The 18465-nt window shown below is 42.0% G+C and overlaps 2 protein-coding genes across 2 annotated transcripts; both read right to left on the bottom strand.

The window, feature by feature from the left end:
• Positions 1-937: 937 nt before the first annotated feature.
• Positions 938-7003, bottom strand: LOC121567114 (NAD-dependent protein deacetylase sirtuin-2-like). Its single transcript, XM_041877054.2, has 16 exons — positions 6818-7003; positions 6620-6666; positions 6226-6277; positions 6033-6140; positions 5705-5746; positions 5417-5523; positions 5232-5288; positions 5047-5115; positions 4826-4955; positions 4592-4651; positions 2807-2862; positions 2566-2642; positions 2351-2402; positions 2188-2255; positions 2029-2095; positions 938-1874 (listed from the first exon to the last, which is right to left on the bottom strand). The coding sequence occupies exons 1-16, from the start codon at positions 6831-6833 to the stop codon at positions 1719-1721; spliced, it is 1164 nt and encodes a 387-aa protein (XP_041732988.1). The 5' UTR covers positions 6834-7003; the 3' UTR covers positions 938-1718.
• Positions 7004-7508: 505 nt separating this feature from the next.
• dmac2 (distal membrane arm assembly component 2) lies at positions 7509-11586 on the bottom strand. Its single transcript, XM_041877053.2, has 6 exons — positions 11521-11586; positions 10515-10705; positions 10107-10187; positions 9790-9929; positions 8403-8565; positions 7509-8065 (listed from the first exon to the last, which is right to left on the bottom strand). Exons 1-6 carry the CDS (start codon positions 11536-11538, stop codon positions 7810-7812), a joined length of 849 nt encoding a protein of 282 aa, XP_041732987.1. The 5' UTR covers positions 11539-11586; the 3' UTR covers positions 7509-7809.
• Between the last annotated feature and the right edge of the window lie 6879 nt (positions 11587-18465).

Here is an 18465-nt window from a genome sequence, read left to right as displayed (position 1 = left end):
TCCAATAAATCAACATGAAAGATTTTTTAAAAGAACAATAGAAGAAAATAACATTAAGTTACTCTGCAATAGAAGAGCAATTATATCCTTCAACAAACATTTAAAGGGATAGTTCACCCAAAATACATTATTTTGTAATTTTGGCAAACTAACCCTTTAAGGCTGATTTGAGAGAAACCAGCAGAGAAATAGATGTATTAAAAAGGGTTACTTACTGTTAATAGGCCCTATATGGCTTTTGTCAAAGTAGCTGTGACTTTGTGACTCCCCTTCAGCCTAACAGAAACTCCACAGATCTCTTCATGCTGTAACATTCTAAATAAGTTGCTCAACAAATTGTACTATTGGTGAAAAATGACAGGGTAAAAAATTACCTAATGCAGACGTCGTACCTCAGCAACATAGTCTTTCGCTGTTCCGTCAGAAGTATATTTTGTGTCGATGCTTTACCTGCCTCTACCACACACCTTGACATTTGATGTTGCACTTTCACTCGCTCACAAGTTCTCAACTTTCTCATGCTCTCCTCCATCTCCCACCCCCTTCAGGTGGTTAACCTTGCTAACACATTTAACATAGAAAAAAAATGAGTCTGCTTAGCCTTTACTCTCAAGACCTGAATAATGCTGCTCACTCTCTCTCTTTTAACCACAGACAAATCTGAGCGTTGGCACTTTATAGAGATGAAAGCACAGACAAAATGGATTCAGACACTGCCAGTTAAAAGCTTCATGAGAATTAAAAGGTGGGATTCTAAGTGTAAGTGTGCAATAGTATTTTCCGTTTAACTAATGGCTACAATACACTCAACATAGAAATAAACAACCCATGCACCCAACACAGACAACATCAATTGTACAATCAACATCAGTCGTACCAGCTGTGTTTGAGCTCAATGCTTAATGTACTGTATGTGCATGAAAAATACCAAATTCAGTGGGAGACTTTGCCACTTTATTTTGTGTTTTTACTTGTTATATCACACGCAATCTTTTAGAAAGCATCTAGTTGCATTTGGTCAACACCACAGACGTACTGCGACATCTCACACCACTGTGGTAACTTCCTAACGCATCATTCGTGCTGAAATAGAAACCATCCAATGCCAACATCCACAGGAAGTAGAGAAACCAAAATGTCACAGGTACGCTTAATAGATTAAAATACATTGTTAAAAATAACTATATTGAAACAATTCATAGAACCAAGGAGCACAGAAAGCAATGTCATGAAAAACAAATCCATAATTATAATTGATTATAAATAGTAAGTAATTTATAATAATACTTTTTTTCATTATATTTACAGTAGTTGTGTCACTGCATCAGCAGATGAATCAGCCATTCATCATCTTTGTTACCCCACAAGTCTTTTCCGTCTAAAATCATAAACTAATTGACTCAACATAGCTAGTTGGCATGCTGACAGCTCAGTGTCTGTAGTTCTCTCCCTCAGAAGGAAAAGTATGCTTGTTTTAGTGTGTATTGCTATAAACTCCATCTGTGGGAACTGTCAAAAGACAGACCAATACACACAGTAGGAGTCAGGAGGTGGGTTTATGTCAAACAAAGGTTGGAGAGGAGAGAGAAGTTAGTAAAGTGCAAACTAAAGGGAGAAAATCCAAAACAGACAGTAGAGCACAGTCCTGGTTACTGTATGCAACTCTGCTTCCAGACTGAAGCCTAGTGATGGGTTGGAGCCAGCCGGTCTCTCATCGGTTATTCTACCTTAGTCTTCCCTGACTCAGACTTCCCTGACTCTGCCTTCCCTGACTCCGCCTTCCCAGCAGCTCCAGAGCTCTGATTGGTCTGTTCCTCCTTGGCTTTGCTGTTAATCTTCTCATGCTCCTGTTTTACCACCTCTTCCAGTTCCGCCTTGGAGAAAGAGAGATAATGGAGGGAGTGAGAGAAAAAAGCCTACTTTAAGATTTCAACTAACTTTAATCTAATTCAACAATCTCTGTTTCACTCTTATCATGACTGTGTCCATAGAATATGGGTATTTACTAAGCATGTACAGTATATTTACCTTCCAGCCCAGTAGGTCAGCAAGTGCCAAGCATCCATCATCACATGTACTAATATGAGCCACGTCCCTGAAAGAAACAAATCAATGAATATTAATCAGCAACACTTCGAACACCATCTTCACCATCATCATCATTGTAGTTCAAGTGAAAGCTCTTACCTGTATGCTTTCTCTGAGTCAAAGTCCATCCCTCCACCAATGCCTATCATCCCTAATAGAGGATCTGCCTACAGGGAGATATACAAGTTAAAATACTGAGGTGGATAGAGGAAGGAAAGTCTAATGCAAATACAGATAGACAGGGAAAGGACAGAGGACTTACACCGCCTGCTTTCTCCAGGTTAATGAGCAGTCTGGGGCAGCTGTTTGAAACCCTGCAAACAAAAACACATATTCCATCACACACCATTTATGAGCTCGTTGATGCTAGAATACATGGTTGAAGATGACATGTTGAAACGCAATCCTATACAAATATAGTAATCTATCAGATAACATATAATCATGATCCTGTGAGAGTCAGACAGAAAGACTCACCTGCCAACCAGAGCAGCAAAGGGCTGAACCTGCAGGGAGGTCCCCATTATAATCAGCAGATCACAGCGAGGAAAGTCCTGGAGGAGAAAAGAAATGTTAACAGGAACCAGTACTGAGCCTTTCATTATGGATCATCACTTCATTATGGGTGCACACACACACAAATCTGGACATACATGGAAAAGACAGAGACATACAAACTCAATGTAGTCCATCAGGTCACCACCCAAACCACACTCACCATGGCCATTGAGGTGAAGAACCTCTTCGGTAGATTCTCACCAAAGAAAACAATATCTGAAATTGGAGAACAAGGAGAAATCAAGTATTTTACAAAAAAAGTGTAATAAACAGGTCAGTAAGAACTTTGAACTACAGTGGGGGAAAAAAGTATTTAGTCAGCCACCAATTGTGCAAGTTCTCCCACTTAAAAAGACGAGAGAGGCCTGTAATTTTCATCATAGGTACACGTCAACTATGACAGACAAATTGAGAAAAGAAAATCCAGAAAATCACATTGTAGGATTTTTAATGAATTTATTTGCAAATGATGGTGGAAAATAAGTATTTGGTCACCTACAAACAGGCAAGATTTCTGGCTCTCACAGACCTGTAACTTCTTCTTTAAGAGGCTCCTCTGTCCTCCACTCGTTACCTGTATTAATGGCACCTGTTTGAACTTGTTATCAGTATAAAAGACACCTGTCCACAACCTCAAACAGTCACACTCCAAACTCCACTATGGCCAAGACCAAAGAGCTGTCAAAGGACACCAGAAACAAAATTGTAGACCTGCACCAGGCTGGGAAGACTGAATCTGCAATAGGTAAGCAGCTTGGTTTAAAGAAATCAACTGTGGGAGCAATTATTAGGAAATGGAAGACATACAAGACCACTGATAATCTCCCTCGATCTGGGGCTCCACGCAAGATCTCACCCCGTGGGGTCAAAATGATCACAAGAACGGTGAGCAAAAATCCCAGAACCACACGGGGGGACCTAGTGAATGACCTGCAGAGAGCTGGGACCAAAGTAACAAAGCCTACCATCAGTAACACACTACGCCGCCAGGGACTCAAATCCTGCAGTGCCAGACGGGCCCGTCTGAAGTTTGCTAGAGTGCATTTGGATGATCCAGAAGAGGATTGGGAGAATGTCATATGGTCAGATGAAACCAAAATATAACTTTTTGGTAAAAACCCAACTCGTCGTGTTTGGAGGACAAAGAATGCTGAGTTGCATCCAAAGAACACCATACCTACTGTGAAGCATGGGGGTGGAAACATCATGCTTTGGGGCTGTTTTTCTGCAAAGGGACCAGGACGACTGATCCGTGTAAAGGAAAGAATGAATGGGGCCATGTATCGTGAGATTTTGAGTGAAAACCTCCTTCCATCAGCAAGAGCATTGAAGATGAAACGTGGCTGGGTCTTTCAGCATGACAATGATCCCAAACACACCGCCCGGGCAACGAAGGAGTGGCTTCGTAAGAAGCATTTCAAGGTCCTGGAGTGGCCTAGCCAGTCTCCAGATCTCAACCCCATAGAAAATCTTTGGAGGGGAGTTGAAAGTCCGTGTTGCCCAGCGACAGCCCCAAAACATCACTGCTCTAGAGGAGATCTGCATGGAGGAATGGGCCAAAATACCAGCAACAGTGTGTGAAAACCTTGTGAAGACTTACAGAAAACGTTTGACCTGTGTCATTGCCAACAAAGGGTATATAACAAAAGTATTGAGAAACTTTTGTTATTGACCAAATACTTATTTTCCACCATAATTTGCAAATAAATTCATTAAAAATCCTACAATGTGATTTTCTGGATTTTTTTCCCTAATTTTGTCTGTCATAGTTGACGTGTACCTATGATGAAAATTACAGGCCTCTCTCATCTTTTTAAGTGGGAGAACTTGCACAATTGGTGGCTGACTAAATACTTTTTTTCCCCACTGTATGAGGAACTGAAAAAGGGAGAGCATATTTAAGTAAGATAGACAAGTGAAAGGAAATGATAAGGCAGGCACTTACCTGGTTTAACCAGATTGCTGCACTTGTCACATTTGGGGATGTCATCAGAGAAGATTTTCTCTGCAGGTCAGAGGTAAACAAGATCATAATTCAACAATTGTTTTAATAGCACCAACACTCCTTTTAAATTACAACTTAATTAGCATATACATGTAAATGAGTGTCTGCCTAGGTAGTATAACAGTGTTTTGTTAAACCATCCCAGTTAGATATTACTGTACCACATTCACTAACCTTTCATCCAGTCCAAGTCGTACTCTTTGCAGCACATATAGTTGACACAGTGTGAGGTGTAGAAGGTGCCATGGGCTTCAATCAGGTCCTCTCCCTCCAGTCCTGCTACACGTTCCAGGGTGTCAATATTCTGCCCAGACAGAAATGGACGACCCCAATAACAATTCAATACAGGCTGTAGGTGACTAACACAGAACAAAGTATATGAAAGAATACCGAACCTGTGAGTAGCAGCGTTTGAGTAGCCCCTTGTCCTTCAGCAACTTGATGAAGTAGTGACATACTGTGGGCTTAACATACAACAACACTGCCGTTAGTGATACCTAAAAAATACACAGGCACCTATTGCAAAATTCAGGAAATTAAGTTAAGAAAATTAAAAGCCAGAAAATAGGCTAGATCCTACCTTAAACTGTCCTGGGTACAGCTCCCTGGCCAGGGCAAAGAAGGGCTCAGGGTGTTTCTGATGTAGAAAGAGAGGTAAATATTGAGTGGTGATAGCAGCAAAGAACAAAATCATCTGTGTAGATCGTTAATGTAGCAAGCAAATTACTTTCTTAAGCCAAAAGAATCCGACAGAAAGTTTCAGACCTTAAAGTAGTCTATCTGGAAGATGGCCTCAGGGTAGGGCAGGTTGTACTTCTGCAGGTTGGCATAGAGCCCCGTGTCTGGGGAGCGGAAGTCAGGGATCCCAGCCGCTGAGGGGGACAGAGGGACAGTGTCATCATCACAGAAGTGGTGGATACATTGTACATACAATTTAGAGGGAAATCTATTTGTATTTAGGCTATGTGTCTTATTTGTCCAACAAAACAAAACATGTCTAGACTAATTATGTTATGTTCAGCCCACAGTTATGCAAGAGGGGGAGTTACTCACATGTAGAGATCCCTGCCCCCACCATACAGATGATGTTTTTGCCTGTGGAGGATAGAGGAGCAGAGAGAATTCATTTCACTTCCTGGATTGTACCATTTGTTAACCAATGAAGCAGTATCACAGTCAGGTGGTTGTAGTAACATACTTAAATCTTGGCGAATGATATGGCCTCAGATGTTATTCATAATACAGTCTATTTTCTTGTGTTGACTAATGACTCATTTATACTAGGCCTAGATGTTGACAGATGCACTGTTTGCTGGGCTACATAGTCATCAACCCCTACATGAAATGTGTGCACACTGGGTTAGATGACTAAAATACTCACATTTGCCACTCTGCATGTAACTGGCCACCCCCTCAAGAGTCAGCTCATCCAAAACCTTCTCTCCAGATATGCCCAAGGTTTTAGAGAAAAGATTGCGCAGGAAATCCACTGTACGAAAGAAACTAATAATTATTCTGATGAAAATATGAGACTTTGGTGTTAACAGCAAAACCTTGAGGTTTTTGACACCTACTCTCTGTGTCCCCTGATGCCTCGCCGTCGTCACTGCTATCGTCTGACTGCTCCTAGCAGAAATCAAGAGCAAATTCAGTGTAAACATGGAAACATTAGTTTGATCAAGAACATGACAATATAATCCTTGCTTGGTTTTATGCACATCATAAGAAGCTGTACATTGTATTGCATGCCAATACAGTGTCAGTGTGTCAACATGTCAATGGATGCAGAATATACTATGATTGGTGAAAAGTTATGATAGGTTATCTACTAACCGTGTGCCTGACAAACTAGTCGTGACAACTAGCTACTAGCTAGTTCTTGGCTAACCTTAGCCAGCCAGGACTCCATCCATTGGGCAAGGCATGCACACACTGACAACTCCTAACCACAGCTGTATTATTTCTTACCTCTGGTTCGGGGGTGTTGTCCTCGACCTCTTCTCTGTTAGACGCTTCTGGAAAATACGAAACAAATCCATGTCAAGTTACTATTTACAAGTAGCTAACCACAATGCTGACCGCTTTAGTTAGCTAGCTGTAGTTAGCTAGCTGGTTGGCTACACTTAATTTTCAAGCAAAGGCCAGCCCAAGACGAAAAAGGTATACCTGGTACATCAGACATCTATCTGTCTAGACTAATCCTTCACAGAATTGTATGATATTGTGTGTGTTGCTCCCGTGTGTTTAACTTGCTAAATATGTAAGTTGATTCGTTCAGTTGCGATATGATTGTTGTTGTCCGTCGCGAATTAATTCCGTCTTGCTAACTTCCGCATAAGAACTATTCCGACTACAAACAAGCACATGCGCACGCGTTGTCCTACTTTTGCAGATAGTGGTTGGATTTATAAATTAGCCGAGCTGTTTTGTATCGTGCAAGTAAAACAAAATCTGTTACATTGTCATAATTTAACAAAGACAACCAAATCAAATCACTGACATGACTCAATGTGGTTTTATGTACCTGCATAAGTAGTTTAAGCATGAGCTCATGACAGCAATTTTTGGACAGTATGATTGAAACAGTATATAATGTAGTTAATACATAATTACCTCAATCTACAAAATATGTTAATCTCTCAGTTTTCCTCTTGAATCGTTATTTCTCCTATTCAACTGCACCTTTAAGGTCTCCTCTCCACTCCTCAGTCTCACAAAGAATTATGGGATTTACAGCCCTCACTTACAGATTATAAGATTCACACCAGTTTTAAAATGCTAACCATAACATCTGTCCATTTGGTTCTGTGTCTGCTTCATAAATGTCTGTATTGATCCAGATGTACAACACGAGGCATCCTTTACAAATAAATATTTTATTGCATCACCAATACAATGCATAATAATAATCCGTACCATCATCTGATATACATTTTCTGAAGCAAATATTTTTGGACAGATAATTTTGATAGCTTAAGGAGGACAATGATGCTCTACAAGTAAGTAAAACACTTCTCTGATAAAAAGTTATAAATCATCAGTGAGGCTCTACATCACAAACTAAATGGGCATCCCTCCCTGCCCGTTTTTCTGTGTGAGTGTTGGTTAAAGAGACAGAACGAGGGCGAATAAGAGTGGACTGCTTGTATGTGCGTTTGTCACCATGCCCGACTTTGATTGTGTCTCTCCACTTCTCTAGTCAGTCTTTGAGGTCCAGCCTCAGCCTGGGCCTTTATCTGTGTCTGGGCGTCTATCCGTGTCTGGGCGTCTGTCTGTGTGGGGCTGTAGGTCAGGCTGTGGTCGTACCCGACAGCGGTAACACGGCAGTGAGGAAGCATCTCCTCCAGCAGGATGGCGACCAGCCCAGGGTTCTGGAGCCTGGGGAGGGAGGACACGTCCAGCCGTCGCAGACCCCTGATACACAAGAGGAAGAGAAGGAATGTTTGTATCTATTAGTGAAGTTACAAAGTCCATTGACTCCTATATTTACATATGCAAAAATATCTAAGGCAAGTGCCATGAGGAGATGCATGGACATTTGAGTGATTCTGTCTCTTTCTCAATGAATCTTCCCTCGATTCCTTGTGTCCTCTCTCCTCACCTTCTCAAAACACATGGGAGGGACATAGCATTTTTTCCCTCCAATACATTTGAAGGACGAAGCAAGGAGATAGGACGTGAGGAACCGAGAAAATACTAATTGCTTAAAAGCCTCTGTCTTGGTCATTCCCATCAGTGTGGGTGAGTGTACCTCAGCTTCTGCAGTGCAGCCAGGCCCCCCACAGAGATTTGGGGACAGTTGGAAATGTCCAGCTCCTCCAGGGTGTCCTGGAAGATATGGAGGCGGGACAGGAACCAGTCATCCACCTCAGCGCAGCCACTCACAGAGAGAGTACGCAGCCCACGCTGTTCCACTGAGAGAGAGAGAAAAAGGAGTTACATTTTACAGCATAGAGCAGTGGTTCACCACCTTTTCCGTTCCGGGGACCACCAAATCACTGCCGAAAGCTCGAAGACCACCATCCACAGTCGCAGAACTTTTTGACATAAAATCCCGGCGGCCAAATTTAGAGTAATTTATTGTATTTTTATTTTATTTAACCTTTATTTAACTAGGCAAGTCAGTTAAGAACAAATTCTTATATACAATGACGGCCTACCAAAAGGCAAAAGGCCTCCTGCGGGGACGTGGGCTGGGATAAAAACAATTCATATAAATATAGGACCAAACACACATCACAAGAGAGACAACACAAGACTACGTAAAGAGAGACCTAAGACAACAACATAGCATGGCAGCAAACACGACAACACAGCAAGGTAGCAACCCAACATGAAAACAACATGGTAGCAACACAACATGGCAGCAGCACAACATGGTAGCAGCACAAGACATTGTACAAACATTATTGGGCACAGACGACAGCACAAAGGGCAAGAAGGTAGAGACAACAATACATCACACGAAGCAGCCACAACTGTCAGTAAGAGTGTTCATGATTGAGTCTTTGAATGAAGAGATGAAATGATGAAATGACATCTTTTAGGACCTTTAAGGTTGCAGTGACACATCCATAACCTGAGCGGAAACCAGATTGCACACCAGAGAGAATACTAGACATGGATAATTTAGCATTTTGGTTCATATGTATTTTTATGTATGTACTCTATGCCAGTAACAGATTAACAGATTAAAGGCCTATTATTATTTTTTGAAACAATTTGCATTGTGAAAAGTAATGTAAAATTGAGTATAATACCATTAATATAATATAATATAATATGCCATTTAGCAGAAGCTTTTATCCAAAGCGACTTACAGTCATGCGTTCATACATTTTTACATATGGGTGGTCCCAGGGATCGAACCCACTACCCTGGCGTTACAAGCGCCATGCTCTACCAATTGAGCTACAGAGGGCCACACTCCCGACTGTTATTTATTGTTGAAAAAAAGTAATTAATAATAACCTGCGGCAAAACAGGTTGAAAACCACTGGCAAATAGTACATACATAAAAATTCATATGAACCAAAAGTTTTTCATGAATATTTAGGAAGGGTAACTTGCTTATTGATCCTGCATTGTGAAATAAATACAAATCCCCACCCCCCAGACATGAATAAAGTGGTATGTACCCAGGTTTTCCAGGCCTGTGTAGTTAATGAGTGTGTTGCTGACATCCACTTCCTCTATGGAGGTGTCCCGGTGGTTCATGAAGTCCCAGTTGAACTTCCCTCTTCTGTCTGATCGGAACCACTCTGACTGCCCTGCAAACCTGGAGGGTCAACAGACTAGTCATCACTAACAACAAGTGATCAGCAAATACAAAAAAAACAACATCCAAATGCATGACAAAAAAACACTGAAAGCACATCAATATTAATCAACAGGTCAAAAAGGGGGCATGCATAAGCAGGCAGTTATGGGCAGCCCAAAATGGCGTAACAGTTACCTGAATCCTCCCTTCAGGCTGAGGATGTAATAAGCAGCTGCAACGTTGTCCCCATAGTTCTGCTGGGTGTAACCATAGAAACTGTGAGGGGAAAGAGACAGGGGTTGGGCTGAGAGCAATGTTTATGGAGTTGGGACAGCCGGTTCCAATTCGCTCCCTACACATCATTCGCCTTAGCCCTAACCCTTCATTGCATGCAGATCTAAAGGGTCTGGATAGCATAATCAGCGTTGGAGCGTCCACCATTTTGCTTACCAACGCCTTACAGTACATTGAAGGGTAAGGGCCGGGGAGGAGAGATAGGGAACGATTTGGGACCGGATGATTACATACACAATCTTAGACCGTGGCGTGCTGATAGAAATGCATGTAGCTAGAATAATCTGTGTGTTTTCCTGTTACACATACAAATTCTTCTGTCGTAGACCTCGGTTTTTGAACCAGGAGCTCCAGTTGAGGAGAGTCTCTATGTCATGGAAATGCTGGCTCAGGAAGAGGAGGAGCCTGGCTTGTAGTGAAGGCAGAGCCACAGGGATAGAGCTTCTGTAACGCGACGTGGCGACCAAGAGGGTCACCTGCCTACAGCTTCGCCGCATCAACTGACACAGACAGATACAGAGAACATGGACAGTGAGAAAGGAGAGCAACACATGCACAATGCAAAGGAGAGGAAATCTACAAGCCATGCTAATATGCTGTAACTATAAACCCAAGAGTGGTGAGATGAGTGCTTTAGTTTGCACCTCCACTCTCATCCATGTATGATGTTGCATTATTTTGATTTTGACTTCATAGACCAGTTCATCACTTCTGTTCCTGGAGGGCCCCATGTATGTGTAGACTTTTGCACTCCAAAAAATAATTGTGCCAGTAACCGAAAGGTCGCTGGTTCTTATCCCCGAGCCGACTATGTGAAAAATCTGTCGATGTGCCCTTAAGCAAGGCACTTAACCCTAATTGCTCCTGTAAGTCGCTCTGGACTGCTAAATAATAAAAAAAAAAAGACAATTTACCTCGGGTCATAGCTATGTGCCATGTCAGAGCGTTCGATGGTGTGCATGCTGTTTGTCCAAGGCAGCCGGCCTTGCTTTAAACCTGCTATTTGTAATTCTGCTAAAATATGTATGCTCATTGTACTTAAAATATTGTATTTATTTAATAATGTATGTGTTAGAGAATATCCTTCCTGTCACAAAAATATTAGTCCAAAAAACATTGCTCTGAGACGTCACTATCGAGATACACTCACCGTGATGTGATCGCTCCACCTGTTGCTATAGCGTGTATATTCTTGACACTGAACCCAGACATTACATTTCACTTGACAACATAGGCTACACTAATGCAAAATACTGCTTTGAATTAGATTAGATTTATTAGCGTCAGCGACGTGAAAAGCGAAGGATAAACTTACCATCAAGGGAGCAGCCATGTTGTTAACGTACTACGAGAAGTGGTTTGGGACAAGCTTAGCCCTTTCGCATTCTATTTTCCTTGCAGATCTCTCTCAAAACGCAGGGGGGCGCTCGAAGAAAGTATTACAAAAAAACAAACTACCTGAACAAAATCATGAAGTACAACAGGTGATTTCACCTAATTATATGTTGTACAACCTTTGCGTTCAAGAAGCTACTGTAATTTGACGCCAAGATATGTCGTTGTTTAGGCCTTTCCATAATAAATGAGGCCTGATACTCCATTAACACAGTTATTGTTGTTGTTTAATCATTCTCTTTGGCAATAGCACTAGACATTGTGTGAATCAGTTTCTTCGCTCCCCTTTCCTCTCAATGTCTCCTACCTAGACCACAGCCAGAATAACTTGGAGAATGACAGTAAGGTAAGCTATTATTAACAGTCTGAGAGCAGGTCAGTCCCTCTAGATTCATTTTAGGACCTGGAAATTGGTGGGTAGGTTAATCATTTGGTGGTGCAGGACTGCAGGTGATGTGTTGAGTGGATTATTTTAGAAAGTATGACTGGGGGATACAGGCAACATGAAGAATTGAGACTTGTAGTAACTGAAAAATAGCCTAAGTAAGAATGTAAAAGGGAGGCAACATCTCCCCTGTCTCATTCCAATCCATTTATTCCACAGTCCCATTCTCCCAATGTCTTCTCCCTATCTCCTATCATCCCCATTTCCACATCCGTTGCCAGCATAGGAGAAAAACACGTCTGACAGATGAGCAGACGGCTCGATACAAGGAAGAAAAACAAACATCCCCTTCGTCTCTCCTCCTCTCTTCTTCCAGGGTCCACTGGGGCAGCGCCGGACCAACAGACGGCTCTCACCTGCTGTCACTGGCAACTAGCAAATAAGATCAGCCTCGCTGGTGATTTACTCCAGTCCCAATATTGATTAGAGAGAGAGAGAGAGAGAGAGAGATGGGAGGTGGAGGGATAACAGTAACACTTCACTATGGTGGGTATACATAAGGCATTTATAACACTTTTATGAAACCATGACCCCTTCATGAATGGTGTTATGACTGGTTTCATGAATGTGTAATGTATAAAGTAAAGTGTTACCGAGATAACTGTTAGAAAAGCATCAAATTCATTGAGAGACAAGGCAGTGTCAGTTGCATGTGATCTAAAGCCCATCATGGAGGATAATGTGTGAATGGATTTCTAATGGAACTACTGTAGCAGATGGCCCAGGAGGAGGTGGTATAGAGAGTATAGACTCCGGGGAGTAGCCTAGTCTCTGTGAATATCTGGACATGTCTACAGACTATAGAGAGACGGCGTAGAACCCTCAAATTCAAATCTGGACCTTGAAGCCAGTTTCACTGCTTTTTTTCATTCTTCCCCTCAAATATGGGATTGATTTAGCACTTGGACACTAGGTGTGTGCAATTAATTATCAGCTAGAACAGAAAACCAGCAGTAGTCCTGACCTCATAGGGTACACCTTTAACCCCCCCTGGTGTGGACACTCTTCAGTCTTCACACAGTTTGTCTGGGGTGTATGTAGTGTGTCCTATACTCAGTCAGCATTGCATCTTTATACATTGCAATAGAGAACCGATATTGATACTGTAAGCTTTTGAAACAAGTTATTTTCTGTAGCTTAGGTACTTTCATCTTTATTGTAGCTATATACAGGTCTAGGCTCTTAATTTGATCACCCTGTTGTTGCAGGAAATTTGCTGCACAGCAGGAAATGCAAACCTTGTAGTATATTCAAGGTTTAAAAAGTATTCTAAAGTTTGTAATTTCCACTTAAAAATGTCAGACTTGATTTGCCCTAACAATTTTTTTTATCAACCCCTACAAAAATGTCCATTATTTATAATACACACAATAATTCACATTTACTCTTGCTGCAGGATTATTTTCCTGCTGTGAGAAACTGGTAAAATTAATATCCTACACCTGTAGTGCACAACAAAATCTATGTTGGCAAGGTCTATATGAAATTCAGCCAGCTCTATTGTTAAAGACATTCTCCGGTACTCTTGTATACTTTTTAGCCAGTAGCGCTGAAAGTAGTGGTCACGAGCCAAAAGTGGTCCCCGAAAATTTCATACTACGTCACATTTTTGCAGATATGTGCACCACGTAATTGCTCTGTCTCTCTCTCTCTCTCTCTCTCTCTCTCTCTCTCTCTCTCTCTCTCTCTCTCTCTCTCTCTCTCTCTCTCTAACACTCTCTGCTGTGTCCACTGAGCCGTTGGACCCGCCCTGCAACCTCATTGGATAGCGCTGGGCAGGCCTCTTGCTAGCTGTCACTCAAATACGAGGGGCTGAAGCTCATTGGCTAGAACTCAAATTGCTAAATGGCTGACCCACGTGGGGAGAATGTAGGGAAAATGGATTTCCTGGCTAATTGAGGTTAGACAGTAATTCTGCTCATAGATTATGCATGTATGAACTACACATGGACACATCCAGCCCAAAGGGGGAGGTTTAAAAAATACTTACTAGTCGACAAAGTACCGGAGCATGTCTTTAATGTATTTTATTTAGTGTTTATTATGTGTTTTTGTTTATGTATGCATTTGTATGTTTTTTATACTTTCCTTTTTTACATTTGGACTGTGGGATTGCAAAGATGACAGTTGTTAATGTGTTATTTACTCACACGTACTCAAGTGCATAGTTATTATTTCTTAAATGTCCAAGAAAATTCTGCACCTTATGTCCAACAAGCAATTGTGTCATACAATGTTTTATGTAACAGTTTGTAGCACAAATGTCACAGAAATCATTATTGGAAACATGAGAGTCCCATTCTCTGAATGCCTACTCAAAGGTCTCAAAAGGCTGGAAAAGGCTCTGGCCTGTTGTGCCTCTCTCTCCAGCCCAAGGAAAGGGGAACAGAGTGGATGTGAGTGGTGGATTGTGCCCCTGCCTGCTTGGGAAGGAAGTAAATGTCTTCTAAACGACTGCCTGTGAGGTGTGTTGTTTTAAATCTCCCATAAGGTCACAGGGAGGCTGTAAATCTAAATCACTGCTTGAAAGATTAATAGCATGCGCGCAGCAGTAGTAGTTCAGTCATGTGCATCCAGTTACCTCCTTCCATTGGAGTACAGAGAGTACCGACTGGCCACGTACAGTTGAAGTCGGAAGTTTACATACACCTTAGCCAAATACATTTAAACTCAGTTTTTCACAATTCCTGACATTTAATCCTAGTAAAAATTCCCTGTCTTATGTCAGTTAGGATCACCACTTTATTTTAAGAATGTGAAATGTCAGAATAAGAGTAGAGAGAATTATTTATTTCAGCTTTTATTTCTTTCATCACATTCCCAGTGGGTCAGAAGTTTACATACACTCGATTAGTATTTGGTAGCATTGCCTTTAAATTGTTTAACTTGGGTCAAACATTTCGGGTAGCCTTCCACAAGCTTCCCACAATAAGTTGGGTGAATTTTGGCCCATTCCTCCTGACAGAGCTGGTGTAAGTGAGTCAGGTTTGTAGGCCTCCTTGCTCGCACACGCTTTTTCAGTTCTGCCCCACACATTTTCTAAAGGATTGAGATCAGGGCTTTGTGATGGCCACTCCAATACCTTGACTTTGTTGTCCTTAAGCCATTTTGCAACAACTTTGGAAGTATGCTTGGGGTCATTGTCCATTTGGAAGACCCATTTGCGACCAAGCTTTAACTTCCTGAATGATGTCTTGAGATTCAATATATCCACATACTTTTCCTTCCTCATGATGCCATCTATTTTGTGAAGTGCACCAGTCCCTCCTGCAGCAAAGCACCCCCACAGCATGATGCTGCCACCCCTGTGCTTGACGGTTGTGATGGTGTTCTTCGGCTTGCAAGCCACCCCCTTTTTCCTCCAAACATAAGGATGGTCATTATGGCCAAACAGTTCTATTTTGGTTTCATCAGACCAGAGGACATTTCTCCAAAAAGTACGATATTTGTCCCCATGTGCAGTAGCAAACCGTAGGCTGGCTTTTTTATGGTGGTTTTGGAGCAGTGGCTTCTTCCTTGCTGAGCGGCCTTTCAGGTTATGTCGATATAGGACTCGTTTTACTGTGGATACAGATACTTTTGTACCTGTTTCCTCCAGCATATTCACAAGGTCCTTTGCTGTTGTTCTGGGATTGATTTGGACTTTTCGCACCAAAGTACGTTAATCTCTAGGAGACAGAACGCGTCTCCTTCCTGCGTGGTCCCATGGTGTTTATACTTGCGTACTATTGTTTGTACAGATGAACGTGGTACCTTCAGGCGTTTGGAAATTGCTCCCAAGGACGAACCAGACTTGTGGAGGTCTACAATTTGTTTTCTGAGGTCTTGGCTGATTTCTTTTGATTTTCCTTATGATGTCAAGCAAGGAGGCACTGAGTTTGAAGGTAGGCCTTGAATTTTCCAAGCTGTTTAAAGGCAGTCAACTTAGTGTACGTAAACTTCTGAACCACTGGAATTGTGATACAGTGAATTCTAAGTGAAATAATCTGTCTGAAAACAATTGTTGGAAAAATGACTTGTGTCATGCACAAAGTAGATATCCTAACCGACTTTCCAAAACTATAGTTTGTTAACAAGAAATGTGTGAAATGGTTGAAAAACGAGTTTTAATGACTCCAACCTAAGTGTATGTAAATTTCCGACTTCAACTGTAGGGGGGATAGGATGCACACTGTACATGATACAGTGCACACACTAACACAAACAATAAGTCTGGTTGTTTCTCAGTGTGTTAGATGCTATTTATGATGTTGATGCGTGGGGACAGTCACTGCAACGTGTTGGCAAGGATACCAGGAGAAGCTCTTCAGATTTTGATCCTGTGACAACTGTTAATGGTTTTTTTTATTTAATTGGTTTGGACTGTATTTTCAACGTGTGTCTATTGCCCATTTTTGTGTGCATGCACACACGCACACAAACCTAGTCCTAACATTGTCTTGTGCAATTAAGTGTGTAAATTCCGTACAAATAAGATGTGGGGGTATCTCATATGGAGCGCTCACTCCCCCAGTCCTCTATTACCTCGGCATCTTGCTGAACCACGCTACTATCGCGATTAGAGCTGACAGCTCTAATTACCACAGTGAGGCCTGCTAATGACTGCACGATGCTGAGCCAATCTACCGTTTAACTCAATGAAATTACTTCATAATCTCCACAACTGTCTGCCACTCAAAATGGCCTAGCTGTGTTGACGAAAATAGCAAAATTCTGTAGAATCCCATTATAATTGAAAGGTCTCCATAAGAACACTTCACAGTTGAATTTGTGAAAGGGAATGAAACTGCACGCCATCCAGCTTTGCAGATCCACAGGCACACACACCACTTCAGTAACTGTAATGAGAGCAAGGTTAGAGTTGCAACGCCACAGGGGCAGCACAGCAGCGACACTAACTCTTTAGATAAAAGTTTCTCAAGCCCATAACTCCTCTGATCATCCAGGCCGTCTCTAAGAGGGACGAGATGTCAGGGATTCCCCTAGGGAACTCTATTTAAAAGTAGCGTTGCATAGCACAGCGCTGGATGAATAATGCATTGAAGATAAAAGGCTACTTGGTGCTATGATATGGATATAGGTTATTATGTGATGCTACAGTTTATGGGTCTGCACAGTTAAGCCTCCGTCATGCCCATTGTGTGTGTAAAAGGTTCAATTACATTTACGTCATTTAGCAGACGCTCTTATCCAGAGCGATTTACAGTTAGTGAGTGCATACATTATTTAATTTTTTCATACTGGCATTGCAAACGCCATGCTCTACCAACTGAGCTACAGTGAGCGAAAAAAGTATTTGATCCCCTGCTGATTTTGTACGTTTGCCCACTGACAAAGACATGATCAGTCTATAATTTTAATGGTAGGTTTATTTGAACAGTGAGAGACAGAATAACAACAAAAAAATCCAGAAAAACGCATGTCAAAAATGTTATAAATTGATTTTGCATTTTAATGAGGGAAATAAGTATTTGACCCCTCTGCAAAACATTACTTACTACTTGGTGGCAAAACCCTTGTTGGCAATCACAGAGGTCAGACGTTTCTTGTAGTTGGCCACCAGGTTTGCACACATCTCAGGAGGGATTTTGTCCCACTCATCTTTGCAGATCTTCTCCAAGTCATTAATGTTTCGAGGCTGACGTTTGGCAACTCAAACCTTCAGCTCCCTCCACAGATTCTCTATGGGATTAAGGTCTGGAGACTGGCTAGGCCACTCCAGAACCTTAATGTGCTTCTTCTTGAGCGACTCCTTTGTTGCCTTGGCAGTGTGTTTTGGGTCATTGTCATGCTGGAATACCCATTCACAACCCATTTTCAATGCCCTGGCAGAGGGAAGGAGGTTCTCACCCAAGATTTGACGGTACATGGCCCCGTCCATCGTCCCTTTGATGCGGTGAAACACCCCCAAAGCATAATGTTTCCACCTCCATGTTTGACGGTGGGGATGGTGTTCTTGGGGTCATAGGCAGCATTCCTCCTCACGGCGAGTTGAGTTGATGCCAAAGAGCTCGATTTTGGTCTCATCTGACCACAACACTTTCACCCAGTTCTCCTCTGAATCATTCAGATGTTCATTGGCAAACTTCAGACGGGCCTGTATATGTGCTTTCTTGAGCAGGGGGACCTTGCGGGCGCTGCAGGATTTCAGTCCTTCACGGCGTAATGTGTTACCAATTGTTTTCTTGGTGACTATGGTCCCAGCTGCCTTGAGATCATTGACAAGATCCTCCCGTGTAGTTCTGGGCTGATTCCTCACCGTTCTCATGATCATTGCAACTCCACGAGGTGAGATCTTGCATGGAGCCCCAGGCTGAGGGAGATTGACAGTGCTTTTGTGTTTCTTCCATTTGCGAATAATCGCGCCAACTGTTGTCACCTTCTCACCAAGCTGCTTGGCGATGGTCTTGTAGCCCATTC

This window comes from Coregonus clupeaformis, chromosome 5 (genome assembly GCF_020615455.1).
Source record: "Coregonus clupeaformis isolate EN_2021a chromosome 5, ASM2061545v1, whole genome shotgun sequence".
In the NCBI taxonomy this organism is placed as follows: Eukaryota; Metazoa; Chordata; class Actinopteri; order Salmoniformes; family Salmonidae; genus Coregonus; species Coregonus clupeaformis.
The sequence above is the reverse complement of the archived record's forward strand: the minus strand, read 5'-3'. Positions and strand labels throughout refer to the sequence as shown.

Coding starts and splice junctions, on each gene's coding strand:
- dmac2 (XM_041877053.2), bottom strand. Junction 10,188..10,514: donor GGTCTACGACAGAAGAATTT/GTATGTGTAACA, acceptor TTCCCCTCACAG/TTTCTATGGTTACACCCAGC. Junction 8,566..9,789: donor CACAGGCCTGGAAAACCTGG/GTACATACCACT, acceptor TCTCTCTCTCAG/TGGAACAGCGTGGGCTGCGT.
- LOC121567114 (XM_041877054.2), bottom strand. Junction 5,747..6,032: donor TTACATGCAGAGTGGCAAAT/GTGAGTATTTTA, acceptor TATCCTCCACAG/GCAAAAACATCATCTGTATG. Junction 5,116..5,231: donor TGTACCCAGGACAGTTTAAG/GTAGGATCTAGC, acceptor TTGTATGTTAAG/CCCACAGTATGTCACTACTT.